The 21,064-nt window shown below is 44.4% G+C and overlaps 1 protein-coding gene across 1 annotated transcript in view; it reads left to right on the plus strand.

Annotated features, from left to right (window-relative positions):
• Positions 1–4,987: 4,987 nt before the first annotated feature.
• Positions 4,988–21,064, plus strand: part of dock1 (dedicator of cytokinesis 1) — a gene marked incomplete at its 5' end in the record, with an annotated part of 169,401 nt that continues 153,324 nt past the window's right edge. The window contains 2 exon segments of the mRNA XM_055913173.1: positions 4,988–5,066; positions 11,023–11,123. Coding sequence (XP_055769148.1) covers positions 4,988–5,066; positions 11,023–11,123 — 180 coding nt within the window.

Genomic DNA, 21,064 nt, shown 5'->3' on the forward strand with positions numbered 1-21,064 from the left:
TCTCAGGTTAGATCCCCGAGGCTCTCACCCTGAGGAGCTGGGAGAGGGAGACGGAGCTAACCTAGCTTCTCTCAGGTTAGATACCCGAGGCTCTCACCCTGAGGAGCTGGGAGAGGGAGACGGAGCTAACCTAGCTTCTCTCAGGTTAGATACCCGAGGCTCTCACCCTGAGGAGCTGGGAGAGGGAGACGGAGCTAACCTAGCTTCTCTCAGGTTAGATCCCCGAGGCGCTCACCCTGAGGGGCTGGGAGAGGGAGACGGAGCTAACCTAGCTTCTCTAAGGTTAGATACCCGGGGTTCAGATGTTTCTGTTGTCATGACAATCTATAATGAACATTTGGCTGATCAGTGGGCAACGGCGGCCCCTCCCCCTTTGTTTTAATAGGCTGAGCTGAGGTGGCACAAATTCACATTTGAAGGTCAAACATCATCAAAGAGATCTGAAAACGTCTTTATAACGTGTTCTCCAGCCTACTTCCTGGATGTGCCTTGTACTCCCGTATGTGAGTGAACACAGTCTCTCTCAATCACTTGCGCACAGTTTGATCCAGACTGGTGTTCTCTGACAGCACACACACAGTATTCTCAGTGGTTATCTACCCCCCCCACTGGCTTGACCTTTGTGAACCAGGTCTTCTGTGAGCCCTGATGACAGTTCATTCCCATTATCTGTCTGTCTCACAGCGGGTCGACAGGTCATGCCGCTAGAGATTTGTGTTTCACGCAGAAGAAGAGAAACAGAAAAACAATCCATTACCTGAGATTAAAGGGATATCACTTGTCATCACTTAATTCATCTGGGGCATTTGGACTCTCTCTGTCTTTTGTACTGGTGATTTGTAATTCACAGGTCGAACTGAAATATGAATCCCTTACATCCAACACACTAATCCTTTTGATTGAACCTGTTAAATTAGACAACATTCTAGAAAATTGACAAGTTTGGTGGGAGATTAAACTGACCCAATCCATACTGTAGCAGGTAGTAGCCTATAGGCTGAACACATATCCTGATGTACTGTAGGGTGGAGCATAGTAATGATATGGTGATATGTAGGGTGGAACATAGTAATGAGGTGGTGATATGTAGGGTGGAACATAGTAATGAGGTGTTGATATGTAGGGGGGAGGTGGAGCATAGTAATGAGGTGGTGATATGTAGGGTGGAACATAGTAATGATATGGTGATATGTAGGGTGGAACATAGTAATGAGGTGGTGATATGTAGGGTGGAACATAGTAATGATATGGTGATATGTAGGGTGGAACATAGTAATGAGGTGGTGATATGTAGGGTGGAACATAGTAATGAGGTGGTGATATGTAGGGTGGAACATAGTAATGAGGTGGTGATATGTAGGGTGGAACATAGTAATGATATGGTGATATGTAGGGTGGGGGTGGAGCATAGTAATGAGGTGGTGATGTGTAGGGTAGAGCATAGTAATGAGGTGGTGATATGTAGGGTGGAACATAGTAATGAGGTGGTGATATGTAGGGTGGAACATAGTAATGATATGGTGATATGTAGGGTGGGGGTGGAGCATAGTAATGAGGTGGTGATGTGTAGGGTAGAGCATAGTAATGAGGTGGTGATATGTAGGGTGGAACATAGTAACGAGGTGGTGATATGTAGGGTGGAACATAGTAATGAATGGTGATATGTAGGGTGGGGGTGGAACATAGTAATGAGGTGGTGATATGTAGGGTGGAACATAGTAATGAGGTGGTGATATGTAGGGTGGAACATAGTAATGATATGGTGATATGTAGGGTGGGGGTGGAGCATAGTAATGAGGTGGTGATGTGTAGGGTAGAGCATAGTAATGAGGTGGTGATATGTAGGGTGGAACATAGTAACGAGGTGGTGATATGTAGGGTGGAACATAGTAATGATATGGTGATATGTAGGGTGGGGGTGGAACATAGTAATGAGGTGGTGATATGTAGGGTGGAACATAGTAATGAGGTGGTGATATGTAGGGTGGAGCATAGTAATGAGGTGGTGATATGTAGGGTGGAACATAGTAATGAGGTGGTGATATGTATGGTGGAACATAGTAATGAGGTGGTGATATGTAGGGTGGAGCATAGTAATGAGGTGGTGATATGTAGGGTAGAGCATAGTAATGAGGTGGTGATATATAGGGTGGAGCATAGTAACGAGGTGGTGATATGTAGGGTGGAACATAGTAATGATATGGTGATATGTAGGGTGGGGGTGGAACATAGTAATGAGGTGGTGATATGTAGGGTGGAACATAGTAATGAGGTGGTGATATGTAGGGTGGAGCATAGTAATGATTTGGTGATATGTAGGGTGGGGGTGGAGCATAGTAATGAGGTGGTGATATGTAGGGTAGAGCATAGTAATGAGGTGGTGATATGTAGGGTGGAACATAGTAATGAGGTGGTGATATGTAGGGTGGAACATAGTAATGAGGTGGTGATATGTAGGGTGGAACATAGTAATGATATGGTGATATGTAGGGTGGGGGTGGAGCATAGTAATGAGGTGGTGATGTGTAGGGTGGAACATAGTAATGATATGGTGATATGTAGGGTGGGGGTGGAGCATAGTAATGAGGTGGTGATATGTAGGGTGGAACATAGTAATGATATGGTGATATGTAGGGTGGGGGTTGAGCATAGTAATGAGGTGGTGATATGTAGGGTGGAACATAGTAATGAGGTGGTGATATGTAGGGTGGAACATAGTAATGAGGTGGTGATATGTAGGGTGGAACATAGTAATGATATGGTGATATGTAGGGTGGGGGTGGAGCATAGTAATGAGGTGGTGATGTGTAGGGTGGAACATAGTAATGATATGGTGATATGTAGGGTGGGGGTGGAGCATAGTAATGAGGTGGTGATATGTAGGGTGGAACATAGTAATGATATGGTGATATGTAGGGTGGGGGTGGAGCATAGTAATGAGGTGGTGATATGTAGGGTGGAACATAGTAATGAGGTGGTGATATGTAGGGTGGAACATAGTAATGAGGTGGTGATATGTAGGGTGGAACATAGTAATGAGGTGGTGATATGTAGGGTGGAGCATAGTAATGAGGTGGTGATATGTAGGGTGGAACATAGTAATGAGGTGGTGATATGTATGGTGGAACATAGTAATGAGGTGGTGATATGTAGGGTGGAGCATAGTAATGAGGTGGTGATATGTAGGGTAGAGCATAGTAATGAGGTGGTGATATGTTGGGTGGAGCATAGTAATGAGGTGGTGATATGTACGGTGGAACATAGTAATGAGGTGGTGATATGTAGGGTGGGGGTGGAACATAGTAATGAGGTGGTGATATGTAGGGTGGGGGTGGAACAATGTAATGAGGTGGTGAAATGTAGGGGGAGATGGAACATAGTAATGAGGTGGTGATATGTAGGGTGGAACATAGTAATGAGGTGGTGATATGTAGGGTGGAACATAGTAATGAGGTGGTGATATGTAGGGTGGAACATAGTAATGAGGTGGTGATATGTAGGGGGGAACATAGTAATGAGGTGGTGATATGTAGGGTGGAGCATAGTAATGAGGTGGTGATATGTAGGGTGGAGCATAGTAATGAGGTGGTGATATGTAGGGTGGAACATCGTAATGATATGGCGATATGTAGGGTGGAACATAGTAATGAGGTGCTGATATGTAGGGTGGAACATAGTAATGAGATGGTGATATGTAGGGGGGAGGTGGAGCATAGTAATGATATGGTGATATGTAGGGTGGAGCATAGTAATGCGGTGGTGATATGTAGGGGGGAACATAGTAATGATATGGTGATATGTAGGGGGGAGGTGGAGCATGGTAATGATATGGTGATATGTAGGGTGGAAAATAGTAATGAGGTGGTGATATGTAGGGTGGAACATAGTAATGAGGTGGTGATATGTAGGGTGGAACATCGTAATGATATGGCGATATGTAGGGTGGAACATAGTAATGAGGTGGTGATATGTAGGGTGGATCATAGTAATGAGGTGGTGATATGTAGGGTGGAACATAGTAACGAGGTTGTGATATGTAGGGTGGAGCATAGTAATGAGGTGGTGATATGTAGGGTGGAGCATAGTAATGATGTGTTGATATGTAGGGTGGAACATAGTAATGAGGTGGTGATATGTAGGGTGGATCATAGTAATGAGGTGGTGATATGTAGGGTGGAACATAGTAACGGGGTTGTGATATGTAGGGTGGAGCATAGTAATGAGGTGGTGATATGTAGGGTGGAGCATAGTAATGATGTGTTGATATGTAGGGTGGAACATAGTAATGAGGTGGTGATATGTAGGGTGGAATCTGATCTCTTTCAGAGTGTTCCTGAGGGCCATTAATCAGTATGGATCTAAACCAGATGTCTCTGATCTCTTTCAGAGTGTTCCTGAGGGCCATTAATCAGTACGGATCAAAACCAGATGTCTCTCTCATCTCTTTCAGAGTGTTCCTGAGGGCCATTAATCAGTATGAATCTAAACCAGATGTCTCATCTCTTTCAGAGTGTTCCTGAGGGCCATTAATCAGTATGGATCTAAACCAGATGTCTCATCTCTTTCAGAGTGTTCCTGAGGGCCATTAATCAGTATGGATCTAAACCAGATGTGTCTGATCTCTTTCAGAGTGTTCCTGAGGGCCATTAATCAGTATGAATCTAAACCAGATGTCTCATCTCTTTCAGAGTGTTCCTGAGGGCCATTAATCAGTATGGCTCTAAACCAGATGTCTCATCTCTTTCAGAGTGTTCCTGAGGGCCATTAATCAGTATGGATCTAAACCAGATGTGTCTGATCTCTTTCAGAGTGTTCCTGAGGGCCATTAATCAGTATGGATCTAAACCAGATGTCTCATCTCTTTCAGAGTGTTCCTGAGGGCCATTAATCAGTATGGATCTAAACCAGATGTGTCTGATCTCTTTCAGAGTGTTCCTGAGGGCCATTAATCAGTATGAATCTAAACCAGATGTCTCATCTCTTTCAGAGTGTTCCTGAGGGCCATTAATCAGTATGCAGCCGTGTTAAACAAGAAGTTCCTGGATCAGACCAACTTTGAGCTTCAGGTAAGCTCACCACTCTTTAAAGCCTCAGTTTGTTAAAAAATAAATACTGTTACTCCATCAGGCTAATCTGCCAGACCTGACGACTGGTTGAATTATGTCAATCTAATATCAAATGTATGTTTATGTATCGTTTTCTTTCACGAGTCTTGCACTGCATTAGGAGAGCTTAACGAGACTGGTGGAACAGGGAAATCATTAAAGACGGTTCAGAACGGTGACTTGATTGCCTTCAATATTATTTATTGCTGACACTTAGCGGAGCAAGCTCTTTCGTCAAAAACACTGGATGAATACTGTTAATGAACTGTAAAATGTATGGTTATTTTAGGGCTGTCCCGACCCCTAAAAATCTTGGTCACCCCAAAGTTGTCTGTTCTTTCGACCAATCAATTGCTAAAATGTTTAAAATGTGTATTTTTCCGGGGCCTCCCGGGTGGGGCAGTGGTCTAGGGCACTGCATCGCAGTGCTAACTGCGCCACCAGAGTCTCTGGGTTCGCGCCCAGGCTCTGTCGCAGCCGGCCGCGACCGGGAGGTCCGTGGGGCGACGCACAATTGGGCTAGCGTCGTCCGGGTTAGGGAGGGTTTGGCCGGTAGGGATATCATTGTCTCATCGCGCTCCAGCGACTCCTGTGGCGGGCTGGGCGCAGTGCGCGCTAACCAAGGGGGCCAGGTGCACGGTGTTTCCTCCGACACATTGGTGCGGCTGGCTTCCGGGTTGGAGGCGCGCTGTGTTAAAGAAGCAGTGCGGCTTGGTTGGGTTGTGCTTCGGAGGACGCATGGCTTTCGACCTTCGTCTCTCCCGAGCCCGTACGGGAGTTGTAGCGATGAGACAAGATAGTAATTACTAGCGATTGGATACCACGAAAATTGGGGAGAAAAGGGGATAACAAAATAATAATAATAATAAAAAAATAAAAATGTGTATTTTTCCATATATAGTCACACCCAATGTGTTTTAATAAAATCAGCTATATGTATTGAGCTTGTCTGATGCTTTAACCTGTCTAGGATGAGCGTGCCACTAGCGGCACACACATCCCCCCCCCCCCCCACTGAAAAACCAGTGCCGCGAAATTAAAAAAATATATTTTTTAAAATATTTAACTTTCACACATTAAAGTCCAATACAGCTAATGAAAGACACAGATCTTGTGAATCCAGTCAACATGTCCGATTTTTAAAATGTTTTACAGGGAAGACACAATATGTAAAGATGTACATCTATTACCTAAAAACACATTAGCATAATCCACCATCTTTTATTTGTCCACCAACACCAGTAGCTATCACCAATTCGGCTAAACTAAGATATTTATAGCCCCTAAACAAGAAAAAAACTCATCAGATGACAGTCTGATAACATATTTATGGTATGGGATAGGTTTTGTTAGAAAAAAGTGCATATTTCAGGTAGATGGCATAGGTTACAATTGCACCCACCGTCACAAATGGACTAGAATAATTACTATGAGCAACGTGTTTACCTACTTACTAATCATCAAACATTTCGTAAAAATACACAGCATACACTAATCGAAAGACACAGATCCTGTGAATACAGACAATATTTCAGATTTTCTAAGTGTCTTACAGCGAAAACACAATAAATCGTTATATTAGCATAGCACATAGCACATAGCAGCCCAGCATTGATTCTATCCAAAGTGGGCGATAACGTCAACATCGCCAAAAATATATAAATTTTTTCACTAACCTTCTCAGAATTCTTCAGATGACACTCCTGTAACATCATATTACACAATCCATATAGAGTTTGATCGAAAATGTTTATATTTAGCCACCAAAATCATGGTTAGACAATGTGAAATGTAGCTCAGCTGGTCAGAAAATGTCCTTGCGCCACTTAGACAGTGATCTACTCTTATACATAAATACTCATAAACGTGACTAAAAAATATAGGGTGGACAGGGATTGATAGACAATTTAATTCTTAATACAATTGCGGAATTACATTTTTTAATTTATCCTTACTTTTCAATACAGTTTGCGCCAAGCGAAGCTACGTCAAAAAACATGGCGTCCTAAGCCACTAAAATTTTTCGACAGAAACACGATTTATCATAATAAAAATGTCCTACTTTGAGCTGTTCTTCCATCAGTATCTTGGGCAAAGGATCCTTTCTTGGGAGTAATCGTCTTTTGGTGGAAAGCTGTCCTCTCTCCATGTGGAAATGCCAACTGCGTTCGGGATGAACTGAAAAGCGTGCCCAGCTATTCACAGCGTTTCAAAAATAAATTCCCAAAATCGCACTAAACGGATATAAATTGCTATAAAACGCTTTAAATTAACTACCTTATGATGTTTTTAACTCCTATAACGAGTAAAAAGATGACCGGAGAAATATAACAGGCTAAACTAACGCTTGGAACAGGAGCGGGTCGGTGTCCTCCACGCGCGTTACGCACCAAGAAAAGACTTGCTAGCTACAGGGTTTTTTAATTTATAGTGCCTGTGAACGCGCAATCGACCCCATTGAAATCGTCATCACGTAAAGGCATCCAGGGGAAGACGTAAGCAGTGTCCGTATAGTCATAGCAATAACAGTGCCCTTTTAACTGACTCCAGAACAGTGGCCAACATTTCTGAAATCTGACTCCATGTCAGGGAAATTGCTGTAGAATGGGCTCTGTTCCACTTAGAGACAAAATTTCAACTCCTATAGAAACTATAGACTGTTTTCTATCCAATAATAATAATAATATGCACATTGTACGATCAAGGATTTTGTGGGAAGCCGTTTCAAAAATTACCCGATTAGCATAAATAGTCTCAACAGCGCCCCCATCCTCAACAGGTTTTAAGCTTACAGTTTGATTAAATTAGGCAAATGCCTCAAGAGGGAGCCAGAGATCGAGATAACTAGAATAAAACAACCTTAACCTGACCCAACTATTCTCCTCCTGCTGACTTTCGCAGATTCTGCCATTACTCTCCTGAAGTAGCTGGTAATAGGCTACATGAGGAATCGGCTACATTTCTCATGTGGAATGTCAATTTAACTTAGCATTTCTACCAATCTGCCAGTTATGGTTTTCATATGCACATTTTCGTGAAACATTTTACTTGAATTTATAATATCTTCTTCATATCTCAAAATCATTACCATGTGGTTAATCTCAATTCTATCCAAATCTAAATGAAAATGATACAAACCTAAAAAGTAACTTCTAATGCCATTGCCAAATATGGTAAAATAGCCTACATAAAGCCAACAAATAAAAACATGGCAGCCTGCAGGTAGAAAATATTTGGATAAAAAAAAGGATATATACAGTACCAGTCAAAGTTTGGACATACCTACTAATTCAAGGGTTTTTCTTTATTTTTACTATTTTCTACATTGTAGAATAATAGTGAAGACATCAAAACTCTGAAATAACACATATGGAATCATGTATTAACCAGAAAAGTGTTAAGCAAATAAAAATATATTTTATAATTAAGATTATTTAAAGTAGACACCCTTTGCCTCGATGACAGCTGTGCGCACTCGTCGATCCCCAAATCAAGGAAAGAGAAAGTAAATCCCAGCACTCAAGATCCTGTTTCAAGCGAAGGATCAAGGGAGGGAAAATGGCTTTATAGAGATCTTAGTAAATTGTGTGTGAACCAAATTCACAAATATTTCAAGTTCTGTTTAGTCACCCTGAAGGGCACATGACTAAAATGTTCGCTTGTCATTGTGGGGCATTGTGGGGTATGTGAGGTATTGTGGGGTATTGTGGGGTATTGTGGGGTATTGTGGGGTATTGTGGGGTTTGTGGGGTATTGTGGGGTATTGTGGGGTATTGTGGGGTATTGTGGGGTATTGTGAGGTATTGTGGGGTATTGTGGGGTATTGTGGGGTATTGTGGGGTATTGTGGGGTATTGTGGGGTTTGTGGGGTATTGTGAGGTATTGTGAGGTATTGTGGTGTATTGTGGGGTATTGTGAGGTATTGTGTGTAGATGGGTGAGAAAAGACATCCATTTAATCCATGTTGAATTCAGACTGTAACAACATGTGGAATAAGTCCAGGGGTATATGCATACTCTCTGAAGGCTCTGTAATAGTAGGGGTTGTGTCCCAAATGACAATGTATCCCCCTATGTAGTGCACTACTTTTGACTAGGGCTCTGGTCCGAAGTAGTGCACTAAATAGAGAATAGGGTACCGTTTGGGACTCCCGTGGTCATTTGAATTCTCTTAACAAAAGGGGTTGAACTCTACAGCACTAAAACGAGATTAGCATAAAAAACGTTTTGACAGCGGTACGCTTAAATTACTGTATAATGAGCTGTGATTTAAAAAAAAGCCATTTCGGGAATATTTTATCTCGTCTCTTCAAGGCATCGCTGCTCCTTTTTCCTACATTTCAAATCTGTCACATATGGAATAATTTTAACGCTGGTAACTATTTAACGGCAGACGAGGGTCTCGGCAGCTTTTTAAAGCCTTCAGGGCATGTCTTCATTATGACAAAGTTCACGCGTCTCCTAATAACACTGAAACGATCTGCTGAATTCTGTTACTTTAAATATCTTCATCAACAACTAAAGGGCACATGGATCATTTGTCCGGCGACACCATCTCTTAATAGAAGGAATATGCCTCTCGGAATCTAAGTCATGTTGTAGTCTGTGTGTTGGTGCCTCTGGGTTTCTGCTGAAGGAAGGGAAGGGCAGAGTCTAGTATAGAATGTTCTGATTGGTTATAGATATCTACAGGAAGAGATTGTTATTGCTGTGACAACCTGGTAATATGGACCTCTCGCTCTCTCCTCTCCTCCCTTCTCTCCTTCCTCCACTCCTCTCTCCTCTCTTCTCTCCTCTCTCCTCCCGTCTCTCCTCTCTCCTCCCTTCTCTCCTCTGTCCTCTCCTCTCTTCTCCCTTCTCTCCTCCCTCTCTCCTCTCTCCTCCCTTCTCTCCTCCCTTCTCTCCTCCCTTCTCTCCTTCCTCCTCTCCTCTCTCCTCTCTCCTCTCCTCCCTTCTCTCCTTCCTCCTCTCCTCTCTCCTCTCCTCTCTCCTCCCTTCTCTCCTCCCTTCTCTCGCTCTCTCTCCTCCCTTCTCCCTTCTCTCGCTCTCTCTCCTCCCTCCTCTCCTCTCTCCTCCCTTCTCTCCTCCCTTCTCTCCTCTCTCCTCCCTTCTCTCCTTCCTCCTCTCCTCTCTCCTCCCTTATCTCCTCTCTCCTCCCTTATCTCCTCTCTCCTCTCTCCTCTCTCCTCCCTTCTCTCGCTCTCTCTCCTCCCTTCTCTCCTCTCTCCTCCCTTCTCTCCTTCCTCCTCTCTCCTCTCTCCTCTCTCCTCTCTCCTCTCTCCTCCCTTCTCTCCTCTCTCCTCCCCTCTCCTCCCTTCTCTCCTCTCTCCTCCCTTCTCTCCTCTCTCCTCCCTTCTCTCCTCCCTTCTCCCTTCTCTCCTCCCTGCTCTCCTCTCTCCTCCCTTCTCTCCTCTCTCCTCCCTTCTCTCCTCCCTTCTCTCATCTCTCCTCTCATCTCTCCTCTCTCCTCTCTCCTCCCTTCTCTCCTCTCTCCTCTCTCCTCCCTTCTCTCCTTCCTCCTCTCTCCTCTCTCCTCTCTCCTCTCTCCTCTCTCCTCCCTTCTCTCGCTCTCTCTCCTCCCTTCTCTCCTCTCTTATCTCCTTCCTCCTCTCCTCTCTCCTCCCTTATCTCCTCTCTCCTCCCTTCTCTCCTCTCTCCTCCCTTCTCCCTTCTCTCCTCCCCTCTTCTCCCTTCTCTCCTCTCTCCTCCCTTCTCTCCTCTCTCCTCCCTTCTCTCCTCTCTCCTCCCTTCTCTCCTCCCTTCTCCCTTCTCTCCTCCCCTCTCCTCCCTTCTCTCTTCTCTCCTCCCTTCTCTCCTCTCTCCTCCCTTCTCACCTCTCTCCTCCCTATCGCCCCCTTCTCACCTCTCTCCTCCCTCTCCTCTCTCCTCCCTCTTCCTTCTCTCCTCTCTCCTCTCAGCTGTGGAACAACTACTTCCACCTTGCCGTGGCGTATCTTACCCAGGAGTCCTTGCAGCTTGAGAACTTCTCCAGCGACAAACGATCCAAGATCTTCCAGAAGTGAGTTACATTACCCCGTCACACACTCCCCAAAGAACAGTAGTACATTACCCCCGTCACACACTCCCCAGAGGACAGTACATTACCCCCGTCACACACTCCCCAGAGGACAGTACATTACCCCCGTCACACACTCCCCAGAGGACAGTACATTACCCCCGTCACACACTCCCCAGAGGACAGTACATTACCCCCGTCACACACTCCCCAGAGGACAGTAGTACATTACCCCCGTCACACACTCCCCAGAGGACAGTAGTACATTACCCCAGTCACACATTCCCCAGAGGACAGTACATTACCCCAGTCACACATTCCCCAGAGGACAGTACATTACCCCGTCACACACTCCCCAGAGGACAGTACATTACCCCCGTCACACACTCCCCAGAGGACAGTACATTACCCCCGTCACACACTCCCCAGAGGACAGTACATTACCCCCGTCACACACTCCCCAGAGGACAGTAGTACATTACCCCGTCACACACTCCCCAGAGGACAGTACATTACCCCCGTCACACACTCCCCAGAGGACAGTACATTACCCCTGTCACACACTCCCCAGAGGACAGTACATTACCCCCGTCACACACTCCCCAGAGGACAGTAGTACATTACCCCCGTCACACACTCCCCAGAGGACAGTAGTACATTACCCCAGTCACACATTCCCCAGAGGACAGTACATTACCCCGTCACACACTCCCCAGAGGACAGTAGTACATTACCCCAGTCACACATTCCCCAGAGGACAGTACATTACCCCGTCACACACTCCCCAGAGGACAGTAGTACATTACCCCCGTCACACACTCCCCAGAGGACAGTAGTACATTACCCCCGTCACACACTCCCCAGAGGACAGTAGTACATTACCCCCGTCACACACTCCCCAGAGGACAGTAGTACATTACCCCCGTCACACACTCCCCAGAGGACAGTACATTACCCCGTCACACACTCCACAGAGGACAGTACATTACCTCCGTCACACACTCCCCAGAGGACAGTACATTACCCCCGTCACACACTCCCCAGAGGACAGTACATTACCCCCGTCACACACTCCCCAGAGGACAGTACATTACCCCCGTCACACACTCCCCAGAGGACAGTACATTACCCCCGTCACACACTCCCCAGAGGACAGTACATTACCCCCGTCACACACTCCCCAGAGGACAGTAGTACATTACCCCCGTCACACACTCCCCAGAGGACAGTACATTACCCCCGTCACACACTCCCCAGAGGACAGTAGTACATTACCCCCGTCACACACTCCCCAGAGGACAGTACATTACCCCCGTCACACACTCCCCAGAGGACAGTAGTACATTACCCCCGTCACACACTCCACAGAGGACAGTACATTACCCCCGTCACACACTCCCCAGAGGACAGTAGTACATTACCCCCGTCACACACTCCACAGAGGACAGTACATTACCCCCATCACACACTCCCCAGAGGACAGTACATTACCCCCGTCACACACTCCCCAGAGGACAGTACATTACCCCCGTCACACACTACCCAGAGGACAGTACATTACCCCCGTCACACACTCCCCAGAGGACAGTACATTACCCCGTCACACACTCCCCAGAGGACAGTACATTACCCCGTCACACACTCCCCAGAGGACAGTACATTACCCCCGTCACACACTCCCCAGAGGACAGTACATTACCCCGTCACACACTCCCCAGAGGACAGTAGTACATTACCCCGTCACACACTCCCCAGAGGACAGTACATTACCACCGTCACACACTCCCCAGAGGACAGTACATTACCCCGTCACACACTGCCCAGAGGACAGTACATTACCCCCGTCACACACTCCCCAGAGGACAGTAGTACATTACCCCGTCACACACTGCCCAGAGGACAGTACATTACCCCGTCACACACTCCCCAGAGGACAGTAGTACATTACCCCGTCACACACTGCCCAGAGGACAGTACATTACCACCGTCACACACTCCCCAGAGGACAGTACATTACCCCGTCACACACTGCCCAGAGGACAGTACATTACCCCGTCACACACTCCCCAGAGGACAGTAGTACATTACCCCGTCACACACTCCCCAGAGGACAGTAGTACATTACCCCGTCACACACTGCCCAGAGGACAGTACATTACCCCCGTCACACACTCCCCAGAGGACAGTACATTACCCCGTCACACACTCCCCAGAGGACAGTACATTACCCCCGTCACACACTCCCCAGAGGACAGCAGACTCCCTCTCACTACACTACGATCTTTAACAATTTACCCCACTTAGGAGTCTCTCTGTAATCTAGTTTCACTGAGGAGTCTCTCTGTAATCTAGTTTCACTGAGGAGTCTCTCTGTAATCTAGTTTCACTGAGGAGTCTCTCTGTAATCTAGTTTCACTGAGGAGTCTCTCTGTAATCTAGTTTCACTGAGGAGTCTCTCTGTAATCTAGTTTCACTGAGGAGTCTCTCTGTAATCTAGTTTTACTGAGGAGTCTCTCTGTAATCTAGTTTCACTGAGGAGTCTCTCTGTAATCTAGTTTCACTGAGGAGTCTCTCTGTAATCTAGTTTCACTGAGGAGTCTCTCTGTAATCTAGTTTCACTGAGGAGTCTCTCTGTAATCTAGTTTCACTGAGGAGTCTCTCTGTAATCTCCATCCTATAGTTACACTGAGGAGTCTCTCTGTAATCTAGTTACACTGAGGAGTCTCTCTGTAATCTAGTTTCACTGAGGAGTCTCTCTGTAATCTAGTTTCACTGAGGAGTCTCTCTGTAATCTAGTTTCACTGAGGAGTCTCTCTGTAATCTAGTTTCACTGAGGAGTCTCTCTGTAATCTAGTTACACTGAGGAGTCTCTCTGTAATCTAGTTTCACTGAGGAGTCTCTCTGTAATCTAGTTTTACTGAGGAGTCTCTCTGTAATCTAGTTTCACTGAGGAGTCTCTCTGTAATCTAGTTTCACTGAGGAGTCTCTCTGTAATCTAGTTTCACTGAGGAGTCTCTCTGTAATCTAGTTTCACTGAGGAGTCTCTCTATAATCTAGTTACACTGAGGAGTCTCTCTGTAATCTAGTTTCACTGAGGAGTCTCTCTGTAATCTAGTTTCACTGAGGAGTCTCTCTGTAATCTAGTTTCACTGAGGAGTCTCTCTGTAATCTAGTTACACTGAGGAGTCTCTCTGTAATCTCCATCCTATAGTTTCACTGAGGAGTCTCTCTGTAATCTCCATCCTATAGTTTCACTGAGGAGTCTCTCTGTAATCTCCATCCTATAGTTTCACTGAGGAGTCTCTCTGTAATCTCCATCCTATAGTTTCACTGAGGAGTCTCTCTGTAATCTCCATCCTATAGTTTCACTGAGGAGTCTCTCTGTAATCTCCATCCTATAGTTTCACTGAGGAGTCTCTCTGTAATCTCCATCCTATAGTTTCACTGAGGAGTCTCTCTGTAATCTAGTTTCACTGAGGAGTCTCTCTGTAATCTAGTTACACTGAGGAGTCTCTCTGTAATCTCCGTCCTATAGTTTCACTGAGGAGTCTCTCTGTAATCTAGTTACACTGAGGAGTCTCTCTGTAATCTAGTTTCACTGAGGAGTCTCTCTGTAATCTAGTTTTACTGAGGAGTCTCTCTGTAATCTAGTTTCACTGAGGAGTCTCTCTGTAATCTAGTTACACTGAGGAGTCTCTCTGTAATCTAGTTACACTGAGGAGTCTCTCTGTAATCTAGTTTCACTGAGGAGTCTCTCTGTAATCTAGTTACACTGAGGAGTCTCTCTGTAATCTAGTTACACTGAGGAGTCTCTCTGTAATCTAGTTACACTGAGGAGTCTCTCTGTAATCTCCGTCCTATAGTTACACTGAGGAGTCTCTCTGTAATCTAGTTTCACTGAGGAGTCTCTCTGTAATCTAGTTACACTGAGGAGTCTCTCTGTAATCTAGTTACACTGAGGAGTCTCTCTGTAATCTCCGTCCTATAGTTACACTGAGGAGTCTCTCTGTAATCTAGTTTCACTGAGGAGTCTCTCTGTAATCTAGTTACACTGAGGAGTCTCTCTGTAATCTCCATCCTATAGTTTCACTGAGGAGTCTCTCTGTAATCTAGTTTCACTGAGGAGTCTCTCTGTAATCTAGTTTCACTGAGGAGTCTCTCTGTAATCTAGTTTCACTGAGGAGTCTCTCTGTAATCTAGTTTCACTGAGGAGTCTCTCTGTAATCTAGTTTCACTGAGGAGTCTCTCTGTAATCTAGTTTCACTGAGGAGTCTCTCTGTAATCTCCATCCTATAGTTTCACTGAGGAGTCTCTCTGTAATCTAGTTACATTTAGGAGTCTCTCTGTAATCTAGTTTCACTGAGGAGTCTCTCTGTAATCTCCGTCCTATAGTTACACTGAGGAGTCTCTCTGTAATCTAGTTTCACTGAGGAGTCTCTCTGTAATCTCCGTCCTATAGTTACACTGAGGAGTCTCTCTGTAATCTAGTTTCACTGAGGAGTCTCTCTGTAATCTCCGTCCTATAGTTACACTGAGGAGTCTCTCTGTAATCTAGTTTCACTGAGGAGTCTCTCTGTAATCTAGTTTCACTGAGGAGTCTCTCTGTAATCTAGTTTCACTGAGGAGTCTCTCTGTAATCTAGTTTCACTGAGGAGTCTCTCTGTAATCTCCATCCTATAGTTACACTGAGGAGTCTCTCTGTAATCTAGTTACACTGAGGAGTCTCTCTGTAATCTAGTTTCACTGAGGAGTCTCTCTGTAATCTAGTTTTACTGAGGAGTCTCTCTGTAATCTAGTTACACTGAGTCTCTCTGTAATCTAGTTTCACTGAGGAGTCTCTCTGTAATCTAGTTACACTGAGGAGTCTCTCTGTAATCTAGTTTCACTGAGGAGTCTCTCTGTAATCTAGTTTCACTGAGGAGTCTCTCTGTAATCTAGTTTCACTGAGGAGTCTCTCTGTAATCTAGTTTTACTGAGGAGGCTCTCTGTAATCTAGTTTCACTGAGGAGTCTCTCTGTAATCTAGTTTTACTGAGGAGTCTCTCTGTAATCTAGTTTTACTGAGGAGTCTCTCTGTAATCTAGTTACACTGAGGAGTCTCTCTGTAATCTAGTTTCACTGAGGAGTCTCTCTGTAATCTAGTTTCACTGAGGAGTCTCTCTGTAATCTAGTTTCACTGAGGAGTCTCTCTGTAATCTAGTTACTGAGGAGTCTCTCTGTAATCTAGTTTCACTGAGGAGTCTCTCTGTAATCTAGTTTCACTGAGGAGTCTCTCTGTAATCTAGTTTTACTGAGGAGTCTCTCTGTAATCTAGTTTCACTGAGGAGTCTCTCTGTAATCTAGTTTTACTGAGGAGGCTCTCTGTAATCTAGTTTCACTGAGGAGTCTCTCTGTAATCTAGTTACACTGAGGAGTCTCTCTGTAATCTAGTTTCACTGAGGAGTCTCTCTGTAATCTAGTTTCACTGAGGAGTCTCTCTGTAATCTAGTTTCACTGAGGAGTCTCTCTGTAATCTAGTTACACTGAGGAGTCTCTCTGTAATCTAGTTACACTGAGGAGTCTCTCTGTAATCTAGTTTCACTGAGGAGTCTCTCTGTAATCTAGTTTCACTGAGGAGTCTCTCTGTAATCTAGTTTCACTGAGGGAGTCTCTCTGTAATCTAGTTTCACTGAGGAGTCTCTCTGTAATCTAGTTTCACTGAGGAGTCTCTCTGTAATCTAGTTTTACTGAGGAGTCTCTCTGTAATCTAGTTTCACTGAGGAGTCTCTCTGTAATCTAGTTTCACTGAGGAGTCTCTCTGTAATCTAGTTTCACTGAGGAGTCTCTCTGTAATCTAGTTTCACTGAGGAGTCTCTCTGTAATCTAGTTTCACTGAGGAGTCTCTCTGTAATCTAGTTTCACTGAGGAGTCTCTCTGTAATCTAGTTTCACTGAGGAGTCTCTCTGTAATCTAGTTTCACTGAGGAGTCTCTCTGTAATCTAGTTTCACTGAGGAGTCTCTCTGTAATCTAGTTTCACTGAGGAGTCTCTCTGTAATCTAGTTTCACTGAGGAGTCTCTCTGTAATCTAGTTTCACTGAGGAGTCTCTCTGTAATCTAGTTTCACTGAGGAGTCTCTCTGTAATCTAGTTTCACTGAGGAGTCTCTCTGTAATCTAGTTTCACTGAGGAGTCTCTCTGTAATCTAGTTTCACTGAGGAGTCTCTCTGTAATCTCCATCCTATAGTTTCACTGAGGAGTCTCTCTGTAATCTAGTTTCACTGAGGAGTCTCTCTGTAATCTAGTTTCACTGAGGAGTCTCTCTGTAATCTAGTTTCACTGAGGAGTCTCTCTGTAATCTAGTTTCACTGAGGAGTCTCTCTGTAATCTAGTTTCACTGAGGAGTCTCTCTGTAATCTAGTTTCACTGAGGAGTCTCTCTGTAATCTAGTTTCACTGAGGAGTCTCTCTGTAATCTAGTTTCACTGAGGAGTCTCTCTGTAATCTAGTTTCACTGAGGAGTCTCTCTGTAATCTAGTTTCACTGAGGAGTCTCTCTGTAATCTAGTTTCACTGAGGAGTCTCTCTGTAATCTAGTTTCACTGAGGAGTCTCTCTGTAATCTAGTTTCACTGAGGAGTCTCTCTGTAATCTAGTTTCACTGAGGAGTCTCTCTGTAATCTAGTTTCACTGAGGAGTCTCTCTGTAATCTAGTTTTACTGAGGAGTCTCTCTGTAATCTAGTTTCACTGAGGAGTCTCTCTGTAATCTAGTTTCACTGAGGAGTCTCTCTGTAATCTAGTTTCACTGAGGAGTCTCTCTGTAATCTAGTTTCACTGAGGAGTCTCTCTGTAATCTAGTTTCACTGAGGAGTCTCTCTGTAATCTAGTTTCACTGAGGAGTCTCTCTGTAATCTCCGTCCTATAGTTGTGATTTGACTGTGACTCGTATGTGATTGTATTGCCTCTCTACATTAAGAGGAGCTCACTATGTAAATCTCTCTGCATATAAGCGTCTGTTAAATGACTCAAATGTAAATCTAACGCCCAGGATCTCATTATAAGGTTTGTCTCTAACCTATTCGATGGTTTTGTCCTCCACGACCTTTTCAGAGACAATATATATTTCATCCCACGCCTGATATTGAGGTGTGTCTGAGATTACAGTTCCGTGTCTCATTTAGTGACTGTGTACGGCGAACTGTGGGTGACTGACGACTCAAATAGTTAAGTCGGTGTTCCTACAGTAGGGAACTCATTTAGTGACTGTGGGTGACTGACGACTGAAACAGTCAGTGTTCCTACAGTAGGGAACTCATTTAGTGACTGTGGGTGACTGACGACTGAAATAGTCAGTGTTCCTACAGTAGGGAACTCATTTAGTGACTGTGGGTGACTGACGACTCAAATAGTTAAGTCGGTGTTCCTACAGTAGGGAACTCATTTAGTGACTGTGGGTGACTGACGACTCAAATAGTTCAGTCAGTGTTCCTACAGTAGGGAACTCATTTAGTGACTGTGGGTGACTGACGACTGAAATAGTTCAGTCAGTGTTCCTACAGTAGGGAACTCATTTAGTGACTGTGGGTGACTGACGACTGAAACAGTCAGTGTTCCTACAGTAGGGAACTCATTTAGTGACTGTGGGTGACTGACGACTGAAATAGTTCAGTCGGTGTTCCTACAGTAGGGAACTCATTTAGTGACTGCGGGTGACTGACGACTCAAATAGTTCAGTCAGTGTTCCTACAGTAGGGAACTCATTTAGTGACTGTGGGTGACTGACGACTGAAACAGTCAGTGTTCCTACAGTAGGGAACTCATTTAGTGACTGTGGGTGACTGACGACTGAAATAGTCAGTGTTCCTACAGTAGGGAACTCATTTAGTGACTGTGGGTGACTGACGACTCAAATAGTTCAGTCAGTGTTCCTACAGTAGGGAACTCATTTAGTGACTGTGGGTGACTGACGACTGAAACAGTCAGTGTTCCTACAGTAGGGAACTCATTTAGTGACTGTGGGTGACTGACGACTGAAATAGTCAGTGTACCTACAGTAGGGAACTCATTTAGTGACTGTGGGTGACTGACGACTCAAATAGTTAAGTCAGTGTTCCTACAGTAGGGAACTCATTTAGTGACTGCGGGTGACTGACGACTGAAATAGTTAAATCAGTGTTCCTACAGTAGGGAACTCATTTAGTGACTGTGGGTGACTGACGACTGAAACAGTTAAATCAGTGTTCCTACAGTAGGGAATTCATTTAGTGACTCTGGGTGACTGACGACTGAAACAGTTAAATCAGTGTTCCTACAGTAGGGAACTCATTTAGACCGTATGAAATATCTTCTACAACTCACTCATAATCACATTTCTCCAAACTGCAAGTTGGAAGAGTTTCATTTCTATCCGTTATCTATTCTACACTATATCTCAATAAGTATTTCATCAGCAGATAGAGTTTATAGTCAGACAACAGAAATATGTCATGTATCCTAGTGTGTTAAATGTTTCTGCACCAAAAAGGTGAGTCTCTCTTCATCTACTGGAGAGTCCTGTATCTCTCTCGCTCGCTCTGTCTCTCTGTCTCTGTCTCTCTGTCTCTGTCTGTCTCTCTCTCTCGGTGTCTCTGTCTCTCTCTCTCTGTCTCTCTCTCTGTCTCTCTCTGTCTCTCTCTCTCCATCTCCCTCTCCCTCTCCATCTCTATGATATGTCTACAGATGGTTAGCTAGTAGCTACATAGAGGGTAATGTGATATGTCTACGGATGGTTAGCTAGTAGCTACATAGAGGACAATGTGATATGTCTACAGATGGTTAGCTAGTAGCTACATAGAGGGTAATGTGATATGTCTACAGATGGTTAGCTAGTAGCTACATAGAGGGCAATGTGATATGTCTACAGATGGTTAGCTAGTAGCTACATAGAGGGCAATGTGATATGTTTACAGATGGTTAGCTAGTAGCTACATAGAGGGCAATGTGATATGTCTACAGATGGTTAGCTAGTAGCTACATAGAGGGCAATGTGATATGTCTACAGATGGTTAGCTAGTAGCTACATAGAGGGCAATGTGATATGTTTATATATCTGTAAACATATCACATTGCTCTCTATGTAGCTACTAGCTAACAATCTGTAGACATATCACATTGCCCTCTATGTAGCTACTAGCTAACCATCTGTAGAGGGCAATGTGATGTGATATGTCTACATAGGGAACAATGTAGCTACATAGAGGGCAATGTGATATGTCTCCATAGGGGACAATGTAGCGACATAGAGGGCAATGTGATATGTCTACATAGGGAACAATGTAGCTACATAGAGGGTAATGTGATATGTCTACATAGGGGACAATGTAGCTACATAGAGGGCAATGTGATATGTCTACATAGGGAACAATGTAGCTACATAGAGGGTAATGTGATATGTCTACATAGGGAACAATGTAGCTACATAGAGGGCAATGTGATATGTCTACATAGGGAACAATGTAGCTACATAGAGGGCAATGTGATATGTCTACATAGGGGACAATGTAGCTACATAGAGGGCAATGTGATATGTCTCCATAAGGGACAATGTAGCGACATAGAGGGCAATGTGATATGTCTACATAGGGAACAATGTAGCTACATAGAGGGTAATGTGATATGTCTACATAGGGGACAATGTAGCTACATAGAGGGCAATGTGATATGTCTCCATAGGGGACAATGTAGCGACATAGAAGGCAATGTGATATGTCTACATAGGGAACAATGTAGCTACATAGAGGGTAATGTGATATGTCTACATAGGGGACAATGTAGCTACATAGAGGGCAATGTGATATGTCTACATAGGGGACAATGTAGCTACATAGAGGGCAATGTGTAATATAACTGTTATACTTTAGGTCCTGATCCAACTCCCACACAATCAGGCATGCTAAACATTGTCATCCACCCTCCACCCCGGTGTTGCCTCA

This window comes from Salvelinus fontinalis, unplaced genomic scaffold (genome assembly GCF_029448725.1).
Source record: "Salvelinus fontinalis isolate EN_2023a unplaced genomic scaffold, ASM2944872v1 scaffold_0271, whole genome shotgun sequence".
NCBI lineage: Eukaryota > Metazoa > Chordata > Actinopteri > Salmoniformes > Salmonidae > Salvelinus > Salvelinus fontinalis.